Source organism: Pomacea canaliculata, linkage group LG2 (assembly GCF_003073045.1).
Source record: "Pomacea canaliculata isolate SZHN2017 linkage group LG2, ASM307304v1, whole genome shotgun sequence".
NCBI lineage: Eukaryota > Metazoa > Mollusca > Gastropoda > Architaenioglossa > Ampullariidae > Pomacea > Pomacea canaliculata.
The window spans coordinates 45133179-45157847 of NC_037591.1; the positions used below are offsets into that span (position 1 = coordinate 45133179).

General features: G+C 43.4%; 1 protein-coding gene across 1 annotated transcript; it reads left to right on the plus strand.

Annotated features, from left to right (window-relative positions):
• Positions 1 to 276: 276 nt before the first annotated feature.
• On the plus strand, positions 277 to 23232 carry LOC112556077 (atrial natriuretic peptide receptor 1-like; the record flags this gene model as incomplete). The annotated part of the gene is made up of 15 exons (XM_025224691.1): positions 277 to 728; positions 2689 to 3090; positions 6375 to 6628; positions 6996 to 7095; positions 7985 to 8143; positions 8253 to 8371; positions 8944 to 9079; positions 12905 to 13013; positions 14796 to 14908; positions 16064 to 16157; positions 17327 to 17429; positions 18832 to 18897; positions 19241 to 19417; positions 20468 to 20630; positions 23052 to 23232. Coding segments are annotated over exons 1-15 (2387 nt in total), but the record flags the coding sequence as incomplete, so codon positions are not given.
• Positions 23233 to 24669: the final 1437 nt, after the last annotated feature.

Below are 24669 nucleotides of genomic sequence, written 5' to 3' on the forward strand. Positions count from 1 at the left end.
ATGTTGTGAAGAACAGTGATGAGCCTTTTCAGGATGATTCCACTGAAGCTTTTGCTTGTCTGCGATAAGAGGGTTATGCCTCGCCAATGGTTGCAGTCGCATGTCTCCCTTCTTTGGCAGTTTGAAGATTATTCCGCTTTTCCATTATTCAGGTGTTTGGTTAATATCCTTTATTTTCTGGAAGATCTTTCAGAGCAGCTTTGGTATTTCTTTCTTGTACTCGTTAATCTCCTCATTTTCCACGTTGCAATCCCCGCTCTGCTTTTTCAGTTCTTGACAACTTTGCCTATCATTGTATTTATCTGAAGAGGAGCACGACTTAATTTACGACCCTGTAACCTTTGCCAAGCCAGTGTGTTTGTGTGTGTGTGTGCTTGCATGCTTGCCTGCCAATTCTTCACCTTCACACCAATGTTTGCCAGCCTCCCACTGAAAGTCCAAGCTGTAGCCGCCGGCATTGCTGTCCGACTGGCGGCAACTAAGGGAGATCACTAGACGCGTGCTCGATCAGCGCGCAATGATGACACTTCAGTTCCACACAGTAGATGCTGCTTATCTGCCCCTGACACCAGGCACAACGACTGTGACATTAATTATGCTTCATGAGACTTTGAGGGCGTTTCTCTGTCAGGCGTGTCAGGGAAGCTGCTATATAATACTCCACACCATCAGCACGGTGACAGTTACAGGTGTGACAGGTGTGACGCACGTCACTGATAGTCGGACAGGTAAGTCGTCTGACAGAATGGAGGCGCGTGCAGTGTTGCTGTGCATGTGACAGCTGGCTGTAGTACTGGGAGTGACACCTAGCGGGCAGACCAGTGATTTTGTGGGCCTGTAAATACTTGTATGATCAGAATGCTGTAACATAAATACTTGTATCATCAGTATACTATCACATGAATATTTGTATGATCTCAATACTGTAACATGAATACTTGTATGATCAGAATACTATAACAAATAGTTCTATCATCAAAATACTATCACATAAATACTTGTAGGATCTGAATACTGTGTTATAAATACTTGTATCATCAGTATACTATAACATAAATATTTGTATGATCTGAATACTATACCATAGATACTTATATGACCTGAATGCTGTAACATAAATACTTGTATGATCTGAATACTATAACATAGACACTTGTATGATCAGAATACTGTAACATAAATACTTGTATGATCAGAATGCTGTAACATGAATATTTGTATGATCTGAATACTGTGTTATAAATACTTCTATCATCATAATACTATCACATAAATATTTGTATGATCTGAATACTATACCATAGATACTTATATGACCTGAATGCTGTAACATAAATATTTGTATGATCTGAATACTATAACAAATAGTTCTATCATCAAAATACTATCACATAAATACTTGTAGGATCTGATACTGTGTTATAAATACTTCTATCATCAGTATACTATCACATAAATACTTGTATGATCTGAATACTATAACATAGACACTTGTATGACCTGAATGCTGTAACATAAATACTTGTATGATCAGAATACTATAGCATAAATACTTGTATCATCAGTATACTATCACATAAATATTTGTATGATCTGAATACTGTGACATCAATACTTGTATCACTACAAACATGCAACTGTAAATATTTGTGTGATGAAATGATTGTGATATAAATACTTTTTTCACTGCACTGTAAAATATTGTATAAAGTACACGTGTGCTTGCATCACTCCAAGTAACACAAAACAAATACTTTAATCACGTGATCATATCTACAATGTCATAATATGAGGACATGTATATCACACCTTTCTCCAGCATCAGCCGCACACAGCTGCACCTGCATAAACACGAGACACAAAGCGTGCAGACACAGTGCACAGCCAGGTGTAAGTAAAGTTGATTGAGACAGCGCTGTGCTCACTAGGTAGGCTCAAAGGTAGGCTCAAAGGTAGGCTCAAACGTAGGCTCAAAGGTTCTAAGGTAGGCTCAAAGGTAAGCTGAAAGGTAGGCTCAAAGGTAGGCTCAAAGGTTCTAAGGTAGGCTCAAAGGTACGCTCAAAGGTAGGCTCAAAGGTAGGCTCAAAGGTTCTAGGGTAGGCTCAAAGGTTCTAAGGTAGGCTCAAAGGTACGCTCAAAGGTAGGCTCTAAAGTAGGCTCAAAGGTTCTAAGGTAGGCTCAAAGGTAGGCTCTAAAGTAAGCTCAAAGGTAGGCTCAAAACGCCTCACGCAGGAGAAATAAAATTATCCAAAGACAGAAGAAAATGTCGCAGACACAAATCCACCCAGGAGCGTAGGAAAGGGCGTAATGAATTCACAGATCAACATGAAGCACACAACTTGACACAGATAATCAGAACAGACTTTAATATATGTCACCGTGACGTATCACGAGACCTTAACTTTAGTCATGTGGTATGAAACCTCCTTCTGGATGGTTGGTTTGCTGTGTATGACGATGTTAGCGATAACAAGCTGTAAGCCAATGGCACGGTCTTCTCCACTGTCGCCATCCTCCTCCTCCTCCTCCTCCTCTCCTCCTCCTCTCCTCCTCCTCCTCCTCCTCCTCATCCTTCTCCTCCTCCTCATCATCATCATCAATAATCATCGATAATCATCATCATCATCATCATCATCACCACCACCACCAAGAGTAGGAAGCAGTCTGTGTCTAACTTGTTGTTTGCAGTCAGTCCCAAGACGACGCCATCAGCAGACTGCACGCAGACTACAATGACGGCCCACGTGACATCATGGAGGTCAGCAGGTCGTCTTGGACTCTTCTACAGCGCGCTCGTCGTCCTGCTGCACCCACCTGCCCCTGCAAGTGGGGGGCCGAGCAACCTGACGATGGGCATTTTCCTGCCACTGACCGGGGCCAAAGTCCTGAGCAAAGAGGGGCTGGCGGTGGTCAAGTGGACGGTGGAGCAGCTGAACAGGGACTCGACCTACACAGAGCTACGAAAACATTCTCTTGTCTTTAACTACCTTCTGGAGGACACCAAGTGTGACAGTGACGAGGGGGTGTACCGCTTTTCTCAGATGATCTCACTGCAGACACAGGCAGCATCACGCATCGATGCCATTATAGGTACCGGGGCAGGGAGAGAGAGAGAAGAAAGTATATATATATATAGAGAAAGCAATGACAATGACAATGACTATTGACAATGACAATGACAATGACAATGACAATTCTTTATTTACAAGAGGTAAAATAAGCAACAGAGCGCTTTTTTCCATTTAGCCCTCGCCCTTTACAGGGAAGGAAATTAGCTACATAAAAGAAGTAATTAAGCATTATATATATATATATAAAATTGTCGTAAACATGAAGAAGGGTGGATATTTACAAGGTGATGGTTAAGAAGATATATGTATATATTTACAAGGTCACCTGGAGTTGGAAGGAATCTCTTGAGGCCTCATCTATATGTCTTGTAAGTGTTTAGATAGATGGCGTCTAAAGCAGTTCAGGGAGTGCAATTGCTTGAGATGGAGAGTGAGGCTGTTCCACTGCACGCTTCCTGAGAATTTCAGACTTGATTTGAAGAGGTCTAGTCTAGGAAAGGGGATATTCAGTTTTGGGAAGGTTCTAGAGTTATTGGAGGAAAATAGTAGAGAGAGTCTTGGCGATAATTTACCCATCAGTATTTTATACATGAAAATGCATTTGTTAAATTTAAGTCTGTCCTTTAGAGGAAGGACGCCCAGAAAGGTGAAGTCACGTGGGTCTATTTTCGGTTTTAGCAGGACGGCTTTGATTGCTCGCCTCTGAACACTACCTAGAGGTTTCATGGAGGATCCACTAGCGGAGTCCCAGAGGGTAGAGGCATAGTCAATGACTGATTGGATGTGGGTGATATAGAAAAGTGTTCTTGTGTGAGTGTCAAGGAAATGTTTGATTCTGGACAGCTGGTAGACTTTCTTGGAGATGTTCTTACTTGTGGTTGAGATGTGTTGGGACCACGATAAGTTGTTGTCAATGGTAACAGACATGAGTTTGTGGAACTGTACTTCCGTTATTGACAGAGCGCCGAATTGGATAGTAGGAAATGGGGTGGCTAGGTTTTGTCTTTTCTGTCTGGTTGCTAGAAGCATGACTTCAGTTTTCTGGGGGTTGAGGGACATGTGGTTGGAGTCAGTCCAAGCCTGGAGCTCGTCAGCACTCAGCTGTAGGATGGAAGCGAGTGGCTCAATCTGTTGGTGGTGAGCGTGTATTGTGGTGTCGTCTGCAAACATTTCACATGATTGGGATATATGGAGAGGAAGATCGTTTATGTGTATGGAGAAAAGCAGGGGTCCTAGTACTGACCCTTGAGGGACACCAAATTTACCTCCAAGGGGATCAGACAGTTGGTTGTTTACAGCAACTCTCTGAGTTCGATTATCGAGGAAGGAGATAAGGAGTTCGGTGCTACTGGTACTTAGTTTATTTATAAGTTATTTTTCTGATAAGCAGATTGTGATCTATAACATCAAAGGCTTTGGCAAAGTCAACAAATAAGGCGGCAGAGAAAAGATTATCATTAATATTATTTAGCGATTGCTCCACCATCGATGTAAGTGCAGTGTGGCAAGAGTGACGAGGCCTAAAGCCGGATTGGTTAGTATGGAGGAGTTCATACCTGAGAAGGTGCTCTTGTAGGTGCTTGTGGATGTGTTTTTCTAAGGGTTTTGAGAGAGGTGATAGGATTGAGATTGGACGATAATTTGTAGGGTCGCTTGGATCGCCTGATTTGTGTATTGGATTACTTTTGCTTGTTTAAGGTGCATTGGAAGGTAAGATTTATCAATACATAGGTTGTACAGATAGGTCAGGCTTTCAGTAATGGCCGGTGCTGAGAGCTTTAAGATTTTGTTGTCAATGCTGTCAATACACACGTCATCACACTAGAACACAGCAGGACGTCAATACACACGTCATCACACTAGAACACAACAGGACGTCAATACACACGTCATCACACTAGGACACATCAGGACGTCAATACACACGTCATCACACTAGAATACAGCAGGACGTCAATACACACGTCATCACACTAGGACACAGCAGGACGTCAATACACACGTCATCACACTAGGACACAGCAGGACGTCAATACACACGTCATCACACTAGGACACAGCAGGACGTCAATACACACGTCATCACACTAGGACACAGCAGGACGTCAATACACACGTCATCACACTAGGACACAGCAGGACGTTCATACACACGTCAATCACACTAGGACACAACAGGACGTCAATACACACGTCATCACACTAGACAACAGGACGTCATACACACGTCATCACACTAGGACACATCAGGACGTCAATACACACGTCATCACACTAAGATACAGCAGGACGTCAATACACACGTCACAACTAGAACACAACAGGACGTCAAAACACACGTCCAACATAGACACAACAGGACTCAATAACACACGTCATCACACTAACACAGCAACGCATACACACGTCATCACACTAACACAACAGGACGTCAATACACCGTCATCACACTAGGACACATCAGGACGTCAATACACACGTCATCACACTAGAATACAGCAGGACGTCAATACACACGTCTCACACTAGGACACAGCAGGAGTCAATACACACGTCATCACACTAACAACAACAGGACGTCAATACACACGTCATCACACAAACACACAGGACGTCAATACACACGTATCACACTAGAACACAACAGGACGTCAATACACACTCATCACACTAGGACACAGCAGGACGTCAATACACACGTCATCACACTAGGACACAGCAGGACGTCAATACACACGTCATCACACTAGAACACAACAGGACGTCAATACACACGTCATCACACTAGAACACAACAGGACGTCAATACACACGTCATCACACTAGGACACATCAGGACGTCAATACACACGTCATCACACTAGAATACAGCAGGACGTCAATACACACGTCATCACACTAGGACACATCAGGACGTCAATACACACGTCATCACACTAGAATACAGCAGGACGTCAATACACACGTCATCACACTAGGACACAACAGGACGTCAATACACACGTCATCACACTAGGACACAACAGGACGTCAATACACACGTCATCACACTAGAACACAGCAGGACGTCAATACACACGTCATCACACTAGGACACAACAGGACGTCGACAAGAAAACTTCAGCCATCGCGTGTTTATTCATGTCAGGTCCATCCTGTGATGTGTTTATTCATGCCAGGCTCATCCTGTGATGTGTTTATTCATGTCAGGTCCATCGTGTGATGTGTTTATTCATGTCAGGTCCATCGTGTGATGTGTTTATTCATGTCAGGTCCATCCTGTGATGTGTTTATCCACGTCAGGTCCATCGTGTGATGACGTGTGTCGGCTGCTGGGTGGCCAGGCGCGTATCTGGGATGTACCCTTGATCAGCTTTGGGTGCGAGAGCTCAGTCTTGTCGGACCGCCGTCGGTACCCGACTTTCCTACGCACCACTGGCACCTTTGATGAGATGCAGCAGTTCATCGAGAAGATTCTGACTCATTTCGGGTGGAACCGCCTGACGCTGGTGCACGGACAGGACACCGTGTGGCTGGAGACCTCCGACGACTTTCAGGTGAGGCGATGACGGGGGCAGGGGGGGCAGTCTGATAATAACGTCGATAGAGGTGAGACAGGCGAGGCAGACAGATCCTAGACACTCTGACTCCATTTTGTTTTCAACTGAACTTTAATGAACAGAGGCAATGAATGACAGATGAATGACAGCAGAACTGTAATGACGCGACAACAGCGCCGCTCATTTAACGACCTCAATACGGTTTCTCGTTTTCAGTTACAAATCAGCAAAAGTAGTTTTGCCAGACTTATTCACATGCTTGCTATGTCACAACACCCATATTTCTGTTTGCCTACACGGCTGTATGACTGTGTGCGTGTGTGTGACATACTCGTGACGTGTGTGTGACAAACATGTGGCGTAGGCTCAGTTTCAGACTCACCACTTTGACACCAGGCAGTTCTCCTTGAATCAAGATAAGAACCTCTCTCTCAGTCTCCAGGAGGAGGCTATCGAAACACGAGGTAATCAACGACGTCACACATGGATCGGTGACATCACGTGACGTGATCAATGGTACCGCTTATGGTAATCAACGATATCGTGCATAGTAATCAGTGATCTCGGGAGAACTGTACGAGATCCGGGTGTTGTAAGACATGTGAACAACAAGAGGGGAGGTAATCAAGTGGCCACAAATAGCAGCAGGTAGAACATCTCACAGCACGACGACGACTAAACTACTGAATGAAGTGTAGATAACATGACGTCAGATAGTCATAGCCTATAGTGAGGATCAGTGAATGAAGTGTAGATAAAATGACGTCAGATAGTCATAGCCTATAGTGAGGATATGTGAATGATGTGTGATAACATGACGTCACATAGTGACAGCCTATAGTGAGGATCAGTGAATGACGTGGATATCACACCTTACAGTGATTGTGCTTTCAACCAATCAGTATCGCTATGATTGTCTGCTATAAAGATTGTCGTTTACTTCAAACTGTTTTATTTGTATACAAGACATTTGTTGTACTGAACATGCATTGTGTGGATTGTGGCTCTGGTCTACAAAGACGCCTGTACCCTGTACCCTGTATCCTGTATCATGTACCCTGTATCCTGTATCCTATATCCTATATCCTGCATCCTGTATCATGTATCCTTGTCTTCTTGCTCCTAATCCCTCCCCCAGTGGAGCTTAGGGCCAAAACGTATTTGCGGTTACTGTAGCAGAGAGTTTTCACAGGGAGGGGTTGCTAGCCCCACGCCCAATCCTCCTCCTTCATCCGGGCTAGGGACCTGCAGGCTACCAGCTTGGTTTCCAGGCGGACTTCCTGTATCCTTGAGTGTACCCTAAATGTACTCTTGAGTGTACTTTTAACTGCTTTTGCTGATTTTACTCTTCAGTATTCGTGTTGTGTGCATACGGAAGTGACGTCATGACTTTTATGAGTGCGGCCTTTGATCTTGGCCTGACTAATGGCGACTACGCATTTATCAGCATAGACTTCGGCAACATGGTCAAGCGAATCCCCGACTGGCCAGGAGATCCCGCCATTTTTAACGGTGAGCACAGTGTGAGTGTGTGTGTTATTGTCGTTGGTGTTGGTGTTGATGCTGCTAATGTTGTTGTTGTCGTTGATGATGATGATGATGATGATGATGATGATGACAGGACTTCTGGACATCACCATAGACGTTGCTCCAGAACGAGATCGATACGTCATCTTCATGCACGACATCTTCAATGCTACTGACCTGATGGTCTCTTCAGACTGCGCTAGTGGCTATGAGGTGAGCATTCTCACCTGTAGTCACACTGTGTTAGAGGCTATGAGGTCAGCATCTTCACCTGTAGTCACACTGTGTTAGAGGCTATGAGGTGAGCATTCTCACCTGTAGTCACACTGTGCTAGTGGTCTTGAGGTCATTATCCTGTCACACTGTGTTAGAGGCTATGAGGTGAGCATCCTCACCTGTAGTCACACTGTGTTAGAGGCTATGAGGTCAGTATCCTCACCTGTAGTTTCACTGTACTAGTGTACCAGAGGCAGACTCACACTAGGGTGGTAATTAGTCACAGCAAAGGTAATTTATCACCTGTTGTAGCAGAAGATGTTTACAGTAGTAGAAATATTGTTTACTGTCAGGCAAAGGGTTAGCCTCAAATATTGTGTCAATGTGCACTACAACCTTTCTACCTCTATAGTGTACAAACGTGCATCACACACCTTATTGTGAGTGCACACATGTCTGTCTGTGTGTCTGTGTGTGTGTGTGTGTGTGTTTGTGTGTGAGTGTATGCTCCAAATGTCTGTGCGCATGTGTGTGAGTTTGTGCTCTCATGATGTGTGTTTGTGTGTCAGATGGGCATTCATGGATCTCTGCTGTCGGACGCTATCTCGCTGTACGCCAAGGCCGTCAACTCCTGCCTGGCTGATGGTTCGGATCCTACTAATGGCACTAGCCTGGCACAACACCTGTACGGCACCACTATAGAAGGTAGCTACATTATCACTATATGTCACCTGTACGGCACCACTATAGAAGGTAGCTACATTATCACTATATGTCACCTTTACGGCACCACTATAGAAGGTAGCTACATTATCACTATATGTCTACACTTATACGCACCACTATAGAAGGTAGCTCATTATCACTATATGTCACCTTTACGGCACCACTATAGAAGGTAGCTACATTTATCACTATATGTTCACTTTTACGGCACCACTATAGAAGGTAAGCTACATTATCACTTATATGTCACCTTACGGCACCACTATAGAAGGTAGCTACATTATCACTATATGTCCACACTTATACGGCACCACTATAGAAGGTAGCTACATTATCACTATATGTCACCTTTACGGCACCACTATAGAAGGTAGCTACATTATTGCTATATGTCACCTGTACGGCACCACTATAGAAGGTAGCTTTATTATCACTATATATGTCACCTGTACGGCACCACTATAGAAGGTAGCTACATTATCACTATATGTCACCTGCACGGCACCACTATAGAAGGTAGCTACATTATCACTATATGTCACCTTTACGGCACCACTATAGAAGGTAGCTACATTATCACTATATGTCCACACTTATACGGCACCACTATAGAAGGTAGCTACATTATCACTATATGTCACCTTTACGGCACCACTATAGAAGGTAGCTACATTATCACTATATGTCACCTTTACGGCACCACTATAGAAGGTAGCTACATTATCACTATATGTCACCTTTACGGCACCACTATAGAAGGTAGCTACATTATCTATATGTCCACATTATCACTATAGAAGGTAGCTACATTATCACTATATGTCACCTTTACGGCACCACTATAAGAAGGTAGCTACATTATCGCTATATGTCACCTGTACGGCACCACTATAGAAGGTAGCTTTATTATCACTATATATGTCACCTGCACGGCACCACTATAGAAGGTAGCTACATTATCACTATATGTCCACACTTGTACGGCACCAGTATAGAACGTAGCTACATTATCACTATATGTCACTTGTACGGCACCAGTATAGAACGTAGCTACATTATCACTATATGTCACCTGTACAGCACCACTATAGAACGTAGCTACATTATCACTATATGTCACCTGTACAGCACCACTATAGAACGTAGCTACATTATCACTATATGTCCACACCTGTACAGCACCACTATGGACGATGTCAGAGAATGATGCACTATGTGACCCTCACCACAATGTAGGGTTTGATCTCTCGAGAGTTTGATGTGTGCTGTAATATTGCTACACGTGTGCAGTATCTGAGCAAATCTCCTTCTCCTACCAAATATATTGTCGTCGATCCACTGTGATAGTAGCCTCCACTGAACCTCAGTTATTTTCACATGCCCAACCTCGTTTCTCGTGAATATTCGAAGCAGATGAAACAAAATGTAACTACTGAGGACATTCCCAACAGACAAAAGGCATTTCAGCAATACTTTGTCAACATCAACATTAGATTTTACTTTTTAATTCTACAAAATACCAGGTGCAGACAACTGATACCCCTACTCTTAAATATTCAAGTTACTAAAACTGCTTTGGTTCGCATTCTTTAAGTTCATCGAATGTTCGCTTACTTTCATTTTTTCTAGAGGCCAGAAAATGAAGTCAAGAATAAAACAATCATTGAATCATTTTTTATGCAACACAAATTTCAGAAAATTTATCACATATTTGTTGCCGAAATACAATACAGTGCAATACAATTACAGATTATCAACTGTCGAACTACTGAAATAAAACAATTTAACCATTCTATCTATCTATCTATTCCTCTTCGTGCATCAGGTTGCACACAAGGCCTCGACCAGAGTCCGCCACCGATGTCGATCGGCTGAAACCCGCTCTAGGTGACCCCATGTCTCTAGGTGACCCCATGTCCAGCCCTTTCCTTTCATCTCCCTTTCCACTGTTCGTCTCCAAGTTTCCTGTGGGCGGCCTCGTTTTCTTCGGCCGTCTGGAGTCCATCGTAGGGCGACTCTGGAAAGGTCTGCTGTCTGCTGGCGGAGCACATGTCCAATCCATCGCCAACGCCTTCGTTGAACCTGCGTGGTGATGGACTCGGTTTCAATTCTTCGGTGGAGTTCTTCGTTGGTGATGGTGTTTGGCCAAAAGATGTTAAGTAGGCGCCTGAGGCATCTGGTTTGGAAGACGTCAAGCTTGTTACTGATGGATTTGGTCATCTTCCAAGATTCTGATCCGTAAAGGAGGGTGCTGATCACATTTGACTTGAAGATTCTCAGTTTGATCTTCTGGCTGATGTTTTTTGCCTTCCATGTGCTCCTGAGTGAGGCGAAGGCCTGGCTGGCTTTCGCCAGTCGGGCTCGAATCTCCACCTCCGCATCCCGGTGTTTGACATTTTGGACCCAAGATATGTGAAACTGTCAACTTCCTCAATCTCTTCTCCATTTAGTTTGATGCTGTCTTGGACTCTGGCATTCACTCTCATACTTTTCGTTTTCTTTGTGCTGACCTTCAAGCCAAGGTTTCCAGCTGTTTCTGAGAACCCATTTGTTTTTTCCTGCATGTCTTGGTGGCGGTGTGACAGCAGGGCAATGTCATCAGCAAAGTCTAAGTCTTCCAGCATTGTTGTTGTTGTCATAGTCATGGTCCATCTGATCCCTCTCCTCTCACTGTCGGTGGAAGTCTTCATGATCCAGTCCATGGCCAGGATGAAGAGGAACGGCGACAGAATGCAGCCCTGCTTCACCCCGGTACTGACGTTGAAGGGGTCTGTGAGCTCCGTGTCACACACAACCTGGGATTTGAAATCGCTGTACAGCATTGCAACGACCTGAACAAGTTTTGCAGGGACTCCGTAATGCCTCAGGATCTTCCATAAGGACTCTCGGTGAATGCTGTCAAAAGCCTTCTCTAGGTCACACTGGCACATCACTGTTCTTAAAGCCGTTGTTTAGCTGTTTGTTTATCTTGTACAGTGTCTTCGGGTCATTTTTTTTTCTTGCTGCTTTTTCAGCTTCATCTGCCAGTTTCTCTGTGTAGTCTCTTTTGTCGGTTTTTGTCGTCTTCTTTACTTGTTTGTTTAGTTTTGTATATCTTTGTCTGTGTTGTTCCTTCAGGCGTTCAGATCTAGTGCTGTTGATTCTTTGTTTGGTTGACTTTCTCTCGTCTGTCTTCTTCCATGTCTCTTCTCTGATCCACTGTTCTTTCTTTTTCCGTTGGAAGCCCAGTATTTTCTCTCATGTTTCCTGTAAGACTCGATTGAAGTCATCTAAGGTCATCTCTTGTTGGTCTCCTAGTGCCTGGAACCTGTTCTTTACTTCCATAGCAAAGGCCCTTTCGGTGGCTGTATTTAACCATTATTATTAAAAAAAACTTATGAAATGAAAACTCAGACCTGACTTTGTCATATGCCAAAATGCCCGCCAGTGAAGACAAAGAAGGTCAGGATTGCATCGAAAAGGATGGTCATGAAGTAATATATATCATAGAACAGATCACACAATATAAACAACACGCCAAGTTCTAGACTTTGAGAATGTAATACAAACACTGTTGACACTGTTTGCATCAACAACAAGCTTATACATTACTATTGGAGTCAAACAGGGATTAATTCTCTTGCCACTTCAATTCATACTGGCCATGGACTGGCTTGTAAAACAAATTACAGCCTGTAAGTCTGGCTCTCTCTCTCTCTCTGTCTTCACGCAGGACTTTTCACTATCTCACCCCAGCTTCCTGCTGGGTGCAACCAGAATGACACAGCTGTGTCTCAGTTCATTATCACTGGTGTGTCAATGCAGGTGTGTCAGGACAGGTGCGGATTGGTGAAAACGGTTCCCGTGTGGCCACCTACATGTTGCACAACATCCAGAAAGGCTGCTATGTCCAGGTCGCCAGGTTCAGTCCCAGGTAACTCTGTCCGCTGCTTTTACGATGTACAAGACCAAACATGGGTGCTAGAGTGGGTAACATTCATGTCAGAGAGTAATGACTGACTGACGAACAGATGAATAGGTGATGTTTACTTTCTGCCCGGCATAGCGGAGGCGGGCTGACAATGACAATGACCAACTTTAGTAATCCCACTGGGTGGGAAGTGTGCTTAGTTTCAAAAATAGAAAAAACAAGTGCTAGTTACAAGATAGAGATACGGACATGATAAAGATGAGATTTTTAATCACATGGAACTTAAAAACATGCAATCTTACTTCTAGACTAATCTTAAGACACACCTACATTATCACACACCCACGAACGCACGTAAGCACGCACATACACACCTGACAATTTATCTCTGGTTAAGAAACTAAATTCCTGAGAGAACAAACGACATCAAGTGCAGAGCCTACCATTGGCCTGAGCTTGACAAAACCAATTCCCTGCTAGTACATGTTGTAGTGTGGACAAGATGCAGGACGCCTTTCTGACAGTTTACTCATTACAAAGGGAGCTAAGTCCCTCTACCTGACACCAGTTACCTTAGAATTGACCATTACCATCGCTAGCCCTCACCTTCGTGTCAGGTGCGAAACACTCACCTCACAACCCTTCCCATCACCCCCAAAACTGACTTTGACTTGGAGAAGCTGCAGGACACTAGCCTCAGGATGGTGGACTGCAATTCTCGCTGGAAACACGAAGAAGGTGCTACTGTGCCAAGAGGTGCTGTGGAGGCAGAAGTAGAAGCAGCTTTGGGTCAGCCGGAGTCATAAACGATGTTCCAGGTCTCTGTGATCAAAGGAGGGCCTTGGAGGAGAGGAGGAGAAACTATTCAATCCACGAAGTGAGGATTCAGGCAACTAAGGACAAGTGAATGGAGGTACAATGTCCGAACAGTTGCGAGGGTATGGCTCGGGGTGACAGCAGAAGACCTATCCAGTAACGGAGACCCTTACCAAGACAGGACAGCATAAAACAGCATAAAGGGTTACAGAGGGACCAAAGGGCTACACAGTGGCAGAAGGGGTACAGAATGACAAGAAGCCCCACAAACAACAGAAAAGAGCGAGACGATATCAGGGCAGTATCTGGACATGATGAGACACGATGAGAGAGGATGAGACATGATGTTAGTACAAAAGGCTGTATCTGACGAAAGATGATTTTAGTACAGTTAGTACAGTTTAGTACAGAGCGACCTTCAGACCTGGTCGAGTCCTGGACACGATGGACAGAGGCTTTGATGTGGCAGCCACACGCCGTGAAAAGGCCGTTTAACGGTCTGTGCGTAGAATGCGGGACACGTGCAGTCTGCTCGTCCCACAAAACACAGGCGGAGACCATCGAAAGGAGGAAAACATAAAACGGCGACAAGCCCCGAAAACGACTTTAAAAGTAACTTGGTTGTCAGCGACGAGCCCCACAGCAGCAGCCACCTCTATTAACACCTTCAACATCAGCGACAAGCCCCACAGCAACAGCCACCTCTATCAACACCTTCAACATCAGCGACGAGCCCCACAGTCACAACTGCCTTGACACTAAAAATACCTTCAATGACTGGGATAACTGTTCTACGGTTCACTTCTTTCAGGGGATCCTACCTTATCTTCAGCCACTGTTTGAAGAATCTAGTTTTTCCTGTTTGTGTACGCGTGAGGGGGGAGGATGGCGGGGTGCGTTGTGTACGTGTGTACGTGAGTGTATTTGTGAGGTATATATATATATGTATTTTTGATATGTATGTGGCAGCCAAGAGATGACACTAATAGCAGGAAGCCCCATAGTCTGGCCGGGCGAGGTGACTGTCCCCCCACGCGGCAGCCCCGTGTGTGGCTGGAACAATGAGCTGTGCCAGGAGGACGGTGAGATCTTTGAGATGTTTGTGTGAAGTGTGCAGGAGGACGGTGAGATCTTTGAGATGTTTGTGTGAAGTGTGCCAGGAGGACGGTGAGATATTTGAATGTTTGTGTGAAGTGTGCCAGGAGGACGGTGAGATATTTGAGATGTTTTGTGTGAAGTGTGCAGGAGGACGGTGAGATCTTTGAGATGTTTGTGTGAAGTGTGCAGGAGGACGGTGAGATCTTTGAGATGTTTGTGTGAAGTGTGCCAGGAGGACGGTGAGATCTTTGAGATGTTTGTGTGAAGTGTGCCAGGAGGACGGTGAGATCTTTGAGATGTTTGTGTGAAGTGTGCCAGGAGGATGGAGAAAAGTTCGGTTGGCTCAACAAATGAAAATGATGAAAGCAAGCACAGACATACACTTTCAGAAAGACTTTTAACACCTGATGGCTAAGGCAATCTAGCGAGGGCTGTTCTCACCTGCCATGTTTATAAGGATCGACTAACATGACTAACACTATCTGTTGTGTTTATTAGGATTGACTACCATGCACTATCTGCTGTTTATTAGCATCAAGTAACATACACTACCTGGTGTGTTTATTAGCATCCTCTTAGCATCAACTAACATGCACTATCTGCTGTGCTTATTAGCATTGACTACCATGCACTACCTGTTGTGTTTATTAGCATCAACTATCATGCACTATCTGTTGTGTTTATTAGCATCAACTAACATGCACTATCTGCTGTGTTTATTAGCATCAACTAACATGCACTATCTGCTGTGTTTATTAGCATCAACTAACATGCACTAACTGCTGTGTTTATTAGCATCAACTAACATGCACTAACTGTTGTGTTTATTAGCATCAGCTTAGCATCAGCTTAGCATCAGCTAACATGCACTATCTGCTGTGTTTATTAGCATCAGCTAACATGCACTATCTGCTGTGTTTATTAGCATGAACTAACATGCACTATCTGCTGTGTTTATTGGCATCAGCTAACATGCACTATCTGCTGTGTTTATTAGCATGAACTAACATGCACTATCTGCTGTGTTTATTAGCATCAGCTAACATGCACTATCTGCTGTGTTTATTAGCATCAACTAACATGCACTATCTGCTGTGTTTATTAGCATCAACTAACATGCACTATCTGCTGTGTTTCAGGATATCAGCGCTTGGTTTTCACCAGTTCCGCCATCTCGGCCACTGCCGGCTTCATGGTGGTGTCGTGTGTTGTCTCCTACCTGTACCTCAAGAGGTATGTCGACAGTGGCGCTGCTCTCCTACTAGTACCTCAGTGCATGATACGATGGTGATGTGTTTTGTGTGCTTCTACCTGAGGAGGTGAGGTGACGGTGCTGGTGAGTGCTGTCTCCTACTCTACCTCACGATGACATTTACAGGTGTAAGATGCTTTATTTTGCCACCTGTAGCGACCTTGACTACATCCCTGTTCCCTCATCAGCTGACCCTGCACCAAGAGCCATGAGGGGCTGCACACGGTTCTCTGAATGGCGAGCTAAAAGCTGTTGATAGTTTTTATGCAAACAACATTAAACATAAAAGTGGCAAAAATAACTACATTGAAAAGGACACTTACAGAAATCTGGGATGGATGAAGCGTGTCATAGCAACCATGTGTACAACGCCCTTCAGAGTAGGCGGCAAGCAGCCTGATGCAGGATACAACAAACTTGTAAAGTAACCTGTCGTTATCATGAAAAGCTCTCTCAAGTATGGGTACACGGACGTTTCGCCGCCGGACGTTTCGGAGTCGGACGTTTAGTCGACCGGCGTTTCGCCGCCGGACGTTTCGGCGCGGGGCACTTCATTTCGGCATTTCACACGAACCTTTAGCCGAAGTCGAGTGTGTGACGCCCCTTAGCTCACACATTTCTCTCGCCATTGTATCAATGTACCAGTGAACTCTCTCTCACTATCCCTCCTCATGTGAACCGTTAGCTCACACATTTCTCTCGCCATTGTATCAATGTTTTTTCTCAAAGCTGTTGCGCATAATCTGTGACAATCAAAGTGAACTGTCTGTGAAGTCTGTGTGTAAAATTTGTTTTGAAATAAAGAATTATTGTGTAATCTAGTAGTTACTTTCATTCTTTGAGAAGTAAGTAAGCTCTCTCTCTCTCTCTGACATAATGCGGCGAAACGTCCGGCGGCGAAACGCCGGTCGGCAAAACGTCCGACTCCGAAACGTCCGGCGGCGAAACGTCCGCACACGCAAGTATGCACACACACAGACGCACTTACATTCCCATGCCAGATACAAGCTAGAGACACATTGCTTAGTGGTTAGGGGTTAGCATAGCACAATCCTAGTCTTGGGTTAGGGCTTAAGTTAGCATGTTGCAATCCTAGTCACTCGTTAGACTGCACTAGCGACAAGCATTGCTGCTGTTTATCTGATGACAGGAGAGCTCAGCTACAGAAAATCAGCAGCAAGGACTGGAAGATTCCATTTGCAGAACTGAAAACATGGAGAGAAGGAGAAGGGCAGCGAAGCAATGGAAGACTGGTAGGACGAAATACAATGTAGTGTAGTGTAATGTATATAATAGTAGGACAAGTAGACAAGATACAGTGTAGTCTACTGTATATATAATAGTAGGACAAGTAGACAAGATACAATGTAGTGTATAAATAATGGTAGGACAAGTAGACAAGATACAATGTAGTGTATAAATAATGGTAGGACAAGTAGACAAGATACAATGTAGTGTATATAAAATGGTAGGACAAGTAGACAAGATACAGTGTAGTGTAGTGTATATATAATGGTAGGACAAGTAGACAAGATACAGTGTAGTGTATATAATGGTAGGACAAGTAGACAGATACGTTAGTGTACTGTATATTAATGGTAGGACAAGTAGACAAGATACAGTGTAGTGTACTGTATATATAATGGTAGGACAAGTAGACAAGATACAGTGTAGTGTACTGTATATATAATGGTAGGACAAGTAGACAAGATACAGTGTAGTGTACTGTATATATAATGGTAGGACAAGTAGACAAGATATAATGTATACAAAGTAGACAAGATACAATGTAGTGTAATGTAGTGTAGTCTATATAATGGTAGGACAAGTAGACAAGATACAGTGTAGTGTAGTCTATATAATGGTAGGACAAGTAGACAAGATACAGTGTAGTGTAGTGTATATATAATGGTAGGACTAGTAGACAAGATACAGTGTAGTGTATTGTATATATAATGGTAGGACAAGTAGACAAGATAAAATGTAGTGTAGTGTATATAATGGTAGGACAAGTAGACAAGATACAGTGTAGTGTATATATAATGGTAGGACAAGTAGACAAGATATAATGTAGTGTAGTGTATATATAATGGTAGGACAAGTAGACAAGATATAATGTATACAATGTAGACAAAATACAATGTAGTGTACTGTATATATAATAGTAGACAAGTTTGGTACTACCTTCAGATGACTCTCTCCCATCTGTTTTACATCGTCTCGTGGGTTTTTATGAAGTGTATGGAATGTCTGAAACTGTTATTAGAAAAGTAAACATGTCGGCCTACCACTAGTCGGCGCAGCCTCCCTTGTAGCCATGTCGACGGGAGGCTTGTGCTCCTGGCAGGTGTCACCAAGCCCAACAGGTCTGTCAGGAGAGAGGCCACACTACAATGTTGCACCCTGGCCCTCCAGGTTGGGGTTTGCTTTGGGCCAACAACCCACTCATGTAAAAACAAAAGCTGTTACAGAAACCGCGACAGTACCACAAGGGCCTGGTGTTGTTGCGGAATAAAGACAGAAATGTCAACTCGCAGGATGAGTTTGGAGTGAATGAGTTAGTAGACAGTCAATGAGCACAGTTGTTGTTTGTGAGCTGTAAAATCTAAAACAGGAATGAGCTCTCCTGAATTATTCCCCTTGTGTGACGCACAGGGCAGCGGGGCAACATGGGCACTCACGGGCATCCCTCCACTCCAAGGGTTCTGTGATCCCCTGTTTGTAAGCAGGATGAGGACGTCTTCCTATACAAAGGCGAGCTGGTGATGGCCAGAGAATTCATAAAAAATACTTGGCTGTGTCTTTCAGCCTCACCAGAGAATAAATCAGCGTAATTATCAGATAATTTGCACTAACTCTGTGAGGTCACAAGTGACATGACCTATCTACAAAATATACAGGATTTGAAGGCATGAGCTCTTCTCTTGTCATCAAAAACTGTCTGACATCTCTGTCATCTATTTTGGTGCTCTTCATTTGCTCTTCCACTGTAATACTAATTTGAAATAAATATCGTTGACGCACATTTATTTATTAAAAAAAGAAAGTTCATTGTATTTGCTAGATTCGTCAGTTGAACCATCGAAATGTCAATCCTCTTATCGGCGCATGCGTGGAACTTAACCAGGTCCGCGTGATCAGCATGTACGCGCACAAAGGCTCCCTCTACGATGTCATCCACAGCTCCAGCATCAAGCTGGACGCCACGTTCCTCGTGTCTTTTGCAATGGATATTTGTAAGGTAAGCCACTAGATGTTTGTCAGGTGAGACACTGGATGTTTGTAAGGTGAGACAGTGGATATTTGTCAGGTGAGACAGTGGATATTTGTCAGGTGAGACACTGGATATTTGTAAGGTGTGACACAGGATGTTTGTAAGGTAAGCCACTGGATGTTTGTAAGGTAAGCCACTGGATGTTTGTGAGACACTGGATGTTTGTCAGGTGAGACAGTATATATTTGTAAGGTAAGCCACTGAATGTTTGTAAGGTGAGACAGTGGATGTTTGTCAGGTGAGACACTGGATATTTGTAAGGTAAGCCACTGGATGTTTGTAAGGTAAGACAGTGGATGTTTGTAAGGTAAGCCACTGGATGTTTGTAAGGTAAGACAGTGGATGTTTGTAAGGTAAGCCCCTGGATGTTTGTAAGGTAAGACAGTGGATGTTTGTAAGGTAAGCCACTGGATGTTTGTCAGGTGAGACACTGGATATTTGTAAGGTGTGACACAGGATGTTTGTAAGGTAAGCCACTGGATATTTGTAAGGTAAGCCACTGGATGTTTGTAAGGTAAGCCACTGGATGTTTGTAAGGTGAGACACTGGATGTTTGTCAGGTAAGCCATTGGATGTTTGTCAGGTAAGCCACTGGATGTTTGTAAGGTAGGACAAGGGTTAGGAAAGACGGGGGACAAGAATATGATCGCTCTCTTTGCTCAGTGTAACAGTTCGTTCGGTAAAGGTGTCACGTGCCTGTGAAATAACCTCTTGACCTCACAGTTAGAAAGACCTCAACGGCAGGATTTCTGATGACTATCACCTTACAACCGTGGTTCTGTTGTGTGGTGCGCTGATGGTGATAATCACCGAATGTTTGTGCAACTTTGAACTTTAGCCTTATACCTCCCTTCACGTATTACGTCTTACGCTGCACGCACTGCGTGCCCTGTGACCTCCTTCTCCCGGCACGTGAAGGTCTCTTCCCCACAAATCTTCACAAGCGATGTTTCTCTTTGGTCCCAGTTGCAAGTTTACCCAAACCAGTCGTCCTTTAATTTATTTATGTCTACACAGGGCATGACGTACGTACACACCAGCCCTGTATGTTACCATGGCAACCTCAAGTCTAGTAACGTGCTGGTGGACAGAAGCTGGACCTGCAAAGTCGGCGATTTTCGTATGTTTTACCTGCGAGAAGGTGAGGTACTCACCGCGGACCCCACAGATGTGGCCAGAAGTGAGTGACCTTTCCACACCAGACTCTGTAGTCGCTAGCCATGAACAGCTCGCCCAGCATAATGAGACTAATTGTATAGCAAGTATAATAAGGCTAGGAGTAATAAGACTAATTGTATAGCAAGTATAATAAGGCTAGGAGTAATAAGACTAATTGTATACATAATAAGACTAATTGTATAGCAAGTATAATAAGGCTAGGAGTAATAAGACTAATTGTATAGCAAGTATAATAAGGCTAGGAGTAATAAGACTAATTGTATACATAATAAGACTAATTGTATAGCAAGTATAATAAGTCTAGGAGTAATAAGACTAATTGTATAGCAAGTATAATAAGGCTAGGAGTAATAAGACTAATTGTATACATAATAAGACTAATTGTATAGCAAGTATAATAAGTCTAGGAGTAATAAGACTAATTGTATAGCAAGTATAATAAGGCTAGGAGTAATAAGACTAATTGTATACATAATAAGACTAATTGTATAGCAAGTATAATAAGTCTAGGAGTAATAAGACTAATTGTATAGCAAGTATAATAAGTCTAGGAGTAATAAGACTAATTGTATACATAATAAGACTAATTGTATAATAAGTATAATAAGGCTAGGAGTAATAAGACTAATTGTATACATAATAAGACTGATTGTATAGCAAGTATAATAAGGCTAGGAGTAATAAGACTAATTGTATACATAATAAGACTGATTGTATAATAAGTATAAGAAGACTAGGAGCATAACAAGTATAATAAGACTGAACTCTTCAGATGTGACCTCCACGATGACAGACTCGTGTATGAAGTTTCTAGCATTAGGAAACTCGTCAGAGCTGGTAACATGTGCATTCATGTCATTTTCACCATCTTCATTTCATCATTCGCTCATCGTGCAGCAAGAGAATAGTTATCTCCCTTGTAGCAATGAAGATAAATCACAGTCTGTAATGATAATATGACAATACAACCACTTAGTAGTAGTCATACAGCAACACTATACATGTATAGATCTCACAGTCTGTAATGATAATATGACAATACAACCACATAGTAGTAGCAGTAGTCATACAGCAACACTATACATGTATAGATATCACAGTCTGTAATGATAATATGACAATACAACCACATAGTAGTAGCAGTAGTCATACAGCAACACTATACATGTATAGATATCACAGTCTGTAATGATAATATGACAATACAACCACGTAGTAGTAGTCATACAGCAACACTATAATATATAGATAGATATCACAGTCTGTAATGATACTGTGGCAATAAGACCACAGTAACACTATACATATACATATATAGATAGATATCACAGTCTGCAATGATACTGTAGCAATAAGACCGCAGTAACACTATACATATACATATATAGATAGATATCACAGTCTGCAATGATACTGTAGCAATAAGACCGCAGTAACACTATACATGTACAGATATATATCACAGTCTGTAATGATAGTGTGGCAATAAGACCACGGTAACACTATACATATACATATATAGATAGATATCACAGTCTGCAATGATACTGTGGCAATAAGACCACAGTAACACTATACATATATAGATAGATATCACAGTCTGTAATGATAGTGTGGCAATAAGACCACGGTAACACTATACATATACATATATAGATATGCAATGATACTGTGGCAATAAGACCACAGTAACACTATACATATATAGATAGATATCAGTCATGTAATGCACCGTGGCAATAAGGACCACCTGTAACAATAACATTTACATATATAGATAGATATCACAGTCTGTAATGATACTGTGGCAATAAGACCACAGTAGTCATACAGCAACACTATACATGTATAGATATATATCACAGTCTGTAATGATACTGTGGCAATAAGACCACAGTAGTCATACAGCAACACTATGCATATACATGTATAGATAGATATCACAGTCTGTAATGATACTGTGGCAATAAGACCACAGTAGTCATACAGCAATACATGTACTGTATATATACATAGATAGATACATAATACACTCTGTAATGATAATTTGACAATAATACCATGGGAGTCAGATAACAATATCACAGTCTGTGATGTGTATAACAAGAGGCTGTGTAGGTGATGTGTAGATGAACCTCACACTGTACATGTCAAAGGACCTCAATGGTCGTGATGTAGTCCTAGTTGCTGGCACGGCGTTAAACATAAACAAACAAACAAGCAAACATCGATAGAGTAAATGCAGAATATTATTGCATGTAGTTTTACCGCTTGATGTCATGTCATGTCATGTCATGTCATGTCATGTAGACTATATGACAGCTTCCCATCAATCTGCCCTTCGTCCCCGTTCCAGAAGCCTTCTGTTGGGGTATTCAAGAGAAGTTCTGTCACTCCAGACCTCCCTGTTCTTGTGTTGTAGGACAGTTCTGGACAGCGCCGGAAGTTTTGCGAGAAGAGAGGCTGGATGATGTCGGGTGGCAGAAGGCTGATGTGTACTCGTACGGAATCATTCTGTACGAGCTGCTGTCGCGGAAACACCCGTATGACAACTACTGGGACGATGAGCCCCAAGGTGAGGCGCAGCACACGACAGGAGCTAAGTACTGGAGAGCACACAGAGAGACTATACACTGACAGTTGTTTTCTGTACAATATTGGACACACACTCGTCTGCCGCAGTTTCCTACCCCACCCCTAGTCATGATAGTTTTATAGTGGCACATCGCACACAACCAAGCAACTACACCCCGAGAAGAAGGAAATACACCGAGGGTTGGCTGTCCTGCGACATTTGTAATGCGCTCTTAACTGGCAAAGGAGGGGGAACTCTCTTTGGTGTGACACAAAGAAAGTAGTAGCCTGAACATATCCTGGCCTAGCCATGCCTAGCTTTTGTCTCCTTGGTGCAAACTTGTATTCATGGAGCGAGGGCAAGCGGCTGTGCTGGTCAATGAAAGGTCGATTGGCAGGGTTGTCCATGGGACATATTTTTCTATCCCATCCCATCCCGTCCCATGGCAATTTATGCCTGTCCCATCCCGTCCCATCCCACGGGACGTTTCCCATGGTATTAACAATCCTATGGACAAAACTGAAACACTTTTCGCTTTTGTTCTGATAGATTCCTGACTATTTCACATACAATAGATGATTCAGAGGAAAGATTTAAATCCTTGATGAATGAAATAACAGTAAATTTATTTTGCAATATCAAGTATCGACTACCAATGGGAAATAGAAATGTGATTCCCATCCCATCCCATCCCATGGGACGTTTGCCATGGGATTCCCATGGGATTCCCATTCCTATGGACAACACTGTCGATTGGCTAGTCTCCGTAGTGACGTAGTGATGTGCTGACGTCACGGATGTTACCTGACACCTGATCCCTGGGACGAAGGGTATAAACAGGGGCAAAGATTCTCTCGGGTAAAATATGAGAAACCAGAGCGGTACCAGGCAGTCGCCATATCTATACCACACGGAGTTTAATTTTTCCCCATTTTTTTCACGCTAACACTTACCGCCCCTGAATACAGCCCTCGTCATAGCATCAACACGCAGCACAGACGACAAGACGACAATGACCTGGAACCTTGTGGTCGTCGTCACTGTTGCAGCGTCATAGCGAGGTGGTTGAGCCAGCATCTGTTCAAACAGCCGCCATTCCGCCCCACCAGGAGGCTGGCTCGGGCTGGCTGACGTCACGACCCTGCAGGCCGATGCCAGCGCTCCTCAAGACCATGGAGGTCTGATGCTGCAGTGCTGGGGAGAGCGGCCATTGCTGAGAGCCCAACTTTGAGCACGTGCTGCGCCATCTCAAGCCGCATGGAAAGTAAGATCTTTGACCAGTCTGTCGTTTGGGATCCAATGACACGGACCGGACAGCGCTGGAACCGAATGAATCAACCAGACACGGACAGACTGCTGGAACGAAACTGGAATCAAACCAGACACGGAGCAGGACTGCTGGACAACTGGAATCAAAACCATGACACGGACAGACTGCGAGTTTGCTGCTGTTGAGTTTGTACTG